This window comes from Alligator sinensis, unplaced genomic scaffold, assembly GCF_000455745.1.
Source record: "Alligator sinensis unplaced genomic scaffold, ASM45574v1 scaffold811_1, whole genome shotgun sequence".
In the NCBI taxonomy this organism is placed as follows: Eukaryota; Metazoa; Chordata; order Crocodylia; family Alligatoridae; genus Alligator; species Alligator sinensis.
Window position 1 is genome coordinate 1043046 of NW_005842579.1, and position 4307 is coordinate 1047352.

The 4307-nt window shown below is 59.0% G+C and overlaps 1 protein-coding gene across 1 annotated transcript in view; it reads left to right on the plus strand.

Annotated features, from left to right (window-relative positions):
- LOC112551734 (lamin-A-like) overlaps nucleotides 1–4300 on the plus strand; it is a gene marked incomplete at its 3' end in the record, with an annotated part of 8207 nt that extends 3907 nt beyond the window's left edge. Inside the window, exons 2-5 of the mRNA XM_025214374.1 lie at nucleotides 2901–3033; nucleotides 3301–3393; nucleotides 3482–3708; nucleotides 4231–4300. Of these exons, the coding sequence (XP_025070159.1) occupies nucleotides 2901–3033; nucleotides 3301–3393; nucleotides 3482–3708; nucleotides 4231–4300 (523 nt within the window). The remainder of the gene's footprint in view (nucleotides 1–2900; nucleotides 3034–3300; nucleotides 3394–3481; nucleotides 3709–4230) is intronic.
- Between the last annotated feature and the right edge of the window lie 7 nt (nucleotides 4301–4307).

The following is a 4307-nucleotide window of genomic DNA, read 5'->3' on the forward strand; positions in this document are numbered from 1 at the left end:
CCCTGAATTGCCGGCCCTACCCCAATTACACCGGCAGCAACTCATCCCCTTCCCCTCCCCCGACCCCCAGCCGGGTTCTTGTTCACGAAGATGAAGGGAGCTGGAGCCTGGGGAAGGGCGGCCTCCACCCCTGCCTCCCGCATCCCAGTACCAGCGCCCCAGCGAGGGGGCCCAGCCTGCAGTGCGGCTCCATGCAGATTTGTGGGGGGCCAGTGCCAGGCTGGGAGAAGGGGCACCAGGCATACCCTTGCTGCCTCCTCTGCACTGTTTTGCACGAGGCTTGTGACCGCCAGGGTCCCTGCCTGTCCTGTTGGTACACGACAAAGAGACGCTTGTGACTTCCTCCCCGTCTTGCATGACACTTGTGAACACCCAGAGCCCCGTCCACACGGTTTCACACAAGGAGTGTGAGGCTTGTAGATCTGGGGATCTGCCCCATCCTTGCACGAGGGTGGGGGCACTTGTGAGCCTAGTATAGTAACATGCCCCAAGCACGTGTGGATCCCTATTCGGGAGCTGTGCCCCCTGCTTTCTGTGGCTGCCTTCTCTGCTCCCAGGCATATGGCCTAGGAGGAATGCTTACACAAGAACATGGTGAGTGCCTAAATCCCTTGGGCACGTGCAAATGCTTTTCTGCTTGCAGTCACTATTCTGGCTCTGGGAAGCATGGGTGGGAGGCTGGTTGTGGGAACTGCTTGGCAGCAGGCCCTTCAGCTTATGTGCCTCTGCCAGGGTCAAGGCCAAGGGGCTTCTGCAGCAGCTTTTACATGGCCCCTCCTGCCTGCCCCTCCTCCCCGGAGCTGCCCAGCCAGGCCCTCCATGTCTCTGCTATCCCGGCTCTATACATAGCTTGGTGGCTCCCAGGACATGGAGGATCCACCTGTTCCCTGCTCCACCCCCAACCCCACAGGCCTCAATAGCCTCCGTGTGAGCTGGGACAACTGCGGGCAGACAACTGCTGCAGGTGGGTGTTGGGCCAAGCTGCCTGCCCTGGCCTGGGCACCAATCTCCAGTCAGCTTTGCAGCTGCCACCACTGCAGATGTAGCAAATGCAGGGCTGTAGCAGGACCCCCAGGGAGGGGGTGGGGTGAGAGTGAGGAGCCCGAGCTTTCATCTCTGCCACCTGCACAGCTCATTTGCGCATATGCAAAGCAGGCAGACGAGGGTTCCTCTCTGAATGCCCTTCCCCCTCGGGCACGGTTTGTAGGGACCCCTCCCTCGGTTAAACTGGGGAACACCCCATCATACAGCAGGGAGTCCCCATGGCAGGGATCCTGGTGCATGAACCTCTGCCCTGAAACCCTGTGCTTCCAGCCAAGCCGGGACTAGATGGCTCCGAGGCTTCAAAGCCCTTGATCTCAGGGACTAGGGAAGTAGGAACGCTGGGGTCAGCCTCTGTTCTCAAAGGCAAGGCTCTGTGATAGGTGCGCTGGCATCCAGGATGCTGGGTGTCACTGCCCTGCCTTGCTACATCTTCCCTTAGTCCATCTATGCCTCAGTTTCCCCAAGCTGGCTTGTGGGGCCATCTTTGTATTGTTGGCGCAGTGTGGCAGAGACTTGCCATGTCACCCATACAGCCCAAAGCGTGGGTGGGCTTCAGCCATTGCAATTCAAACCGTCGGACCGAGGCAGGTGCTGGAAGCAGCATTCAGGGATGTAGGTGTCTGGCAGAGAGAGCGTGCAGCATCTGTTTGAAAATCCGGTACATGGGCACGGACGTGGCTGGGAGCAAAGTCCCCCTTGACAGCGGCTTTGAATAGGGCTGAGCTGCAAAGCAGGTGCAGAGAGTGTGGACTTTTCCCCCTCACTACCCAGAGATCTTGCGTTCCTGTGCTGGAGCGTTAGTGTGGGGGCAAGTGCACCGTGACCATCTGGCGTGGAGCCGGACACATGGCCGTGCCAATGGGGAACATTTTTGAGAGCAGAAGGACCTCTTATCCAGCACCTGGGAATGCGAGTGCCCGAGGGGGCCTGCCCTTGGCATCCCAGCGGCTCCTTCCACCTCCCAAGGCCCTGCGGTCCAGACGTGCTAGTGGCCATGTGAACACATTGCCATCAGACCAGTCCCATCTCCTATATGCAGTGGCTGTTATTTCTCTTGCAGTATTTTGGAACTCGGCATCAGGCCTTGGTTTGAAACCTCCAAAAGGTTGAAGCTTGCATGGCCTCTGTGATCTGGTTGGATCCCAGACCCCTTCTGTGGGTGTCGAGGTTTGGTCAGCTCTTGGGGGCACGGGGACAGTCAGGACCAGGCTGATGCCAACACAACAGGGGTGGCTGGATATAGGGTCGAGGTGAGGTTTTTGGAGGGTGGGCAGGGGCTGGGGGGAGGTGGGGGCAGGGCTGGGTTTAGAGAGGATTAATCTGAGTCAGATGGAATCCTCTGGAGGAACAACCCCCTCAGCCCCTTTTCAGGTCAGCCTTAATGAAAATAGGAGACTCGTCCCTAGCTTGCTCCTGTGGCCATATGGCTGAGGGCAAGCAAAACTTGGTGGCATCCAAACCCCAAGCCTCCAGGCTTGGGCCTGCACGTAGGATGCTCGCCAAGGGATTTGGAAGTATCTGAAGCCCCAGGCAGGGGTGGAGGATGTTTGCTGGTAGCAGGGCCACATATAGTTCTTGAATGATTCACATGGATTTGGAATTGATTTAGCTGATTTGACTCGGGACATGAAAAATTTTCCTTTTAGGGCCAAAATCTGGGGGAAAAGCCAGGTAAAATGTGGAGTTCCAGGTCAAGCCGGTGCATTCCTATGGCAGGCTGACCTGGAGTCCAGGGAGCTGCCGCTGTTCTGGGCTGGGGGGTGCTTTGGGTGCACGTGGGACCAGGAGGATACTCTGGTTGCATGTAGCTGGGAGCGCCTGCTCCCCTGACGGCCTTGGTCGCTCTCTTCCATCAGTGCCCAGAAGGAAGCAGACCTGCAGTACACCCAATCCTCCTTCAGGAGCCAGGAGGCCGCACTCACCACCACCCATGACGAGAAGAGGAACCTAGAGAAAAAAGTCGGGGCCCTGGAGGCACAAGTAGCCAAGGTGAGTGATGCCAGCCCTGTGCTATAATGCCCTAGGCTGCTCCGCAGCCCAGGGGTCAGGGCTGCTGGGGTCAGGGAGTCAGCCAGCCCCAAGGCTGATCTCTGCACTTGAATGGGGACAGGTTATGCAAAGCAAGGGTATGCATATGCACAGCATGAAAATTAGATGCCAGGGTGCAGATTTCCAGCCCAAAAGCATACCCAGGCCTGCTGTCTGAGACCCCAGTGCCTCCCTCCATCTGCACTCACTCCCTGCTTCCCTCGCCAGCTGCAGGATGAGATGCTCCGTCGTGTGGACGCTGAGAACCAGCTGCAGACACTCAAGGAGGAGCTGGAGTTCCAGAAGAAAACATTGAGCAAGGTGGGTCAGGCTGGGCCAAGCTAAGGAGGGACCCCAGGGGCTGCACCAGGGGATCCCGGGGCTTATGTGCCTGCTTCTCCATCCCCAGGAGCTGCGGGAGACCAAGCAGAGCTATGAGAGACAGCTGGTGGAGATCAAAAAGTGGCGGCAGCAGGAGTTGGAGAGCAAGCTGGCCGACAAGGAGCGGGAGATGGCTGACATGCGGGAGTGCATGCAGCAGCAGATGAACAAGTACCGGGACCTGCTGGGCATCAAACTGGCCCTGGACATGGAGATCCACGGCTACCGCAAGCTGCTGGAGGGCGAGGAAAAGAGGTGTGGGCACCTGGGTCTGGGGGCGGGGCTCAAGTGGGGTTGTGGTCAAGGAGGTTGGGAGGTGTGGCCAAAGCAGGGGAGGGGTCTAATTGACGGTGTGGTGAAGGAGGGTGGGTGTGGCTAACGTGGGGAGGGGTCTAGTTGCGGGGTGTGGCCAAGGAGGATGGGAAGAAGCCATGCTAGGGGTGTGGCCAATGACTGTGGGTGAGAAGCTTAGCTGGGGTGTGGCCAAAGAGTGTGGGAAGGGCTTGGTTAAGAGACCCTGATGGGGGTGTGGCCAAGGAGAGTGAGGAGGGCCCTGGCTGGGGATTGGATGGAGCCTAGTTGGGGGCAAGGCCAATGTCAGTGTAGGAGGAACATGACTGGGGGCATGTCTGCGAGAGGGCGTGGCCAAGGAGGCGATTGAGGATGGGAAGGACCCTAGTTGAGGGGGTGGCCAACACAGAGGGGGAGGAGCTGGGTTGGGGCATAGCCAAGTCTTGGCCCCGCCTTTGCGCTCACCCCCCCACTTCTGCCCCACAGGCTGCACTTGTCCCCCAGCCCCTCGTCGCAGAAGAGCAGCTCACGCAGCCTCATGGCGCGCTCCCCCTTGCAGAGCG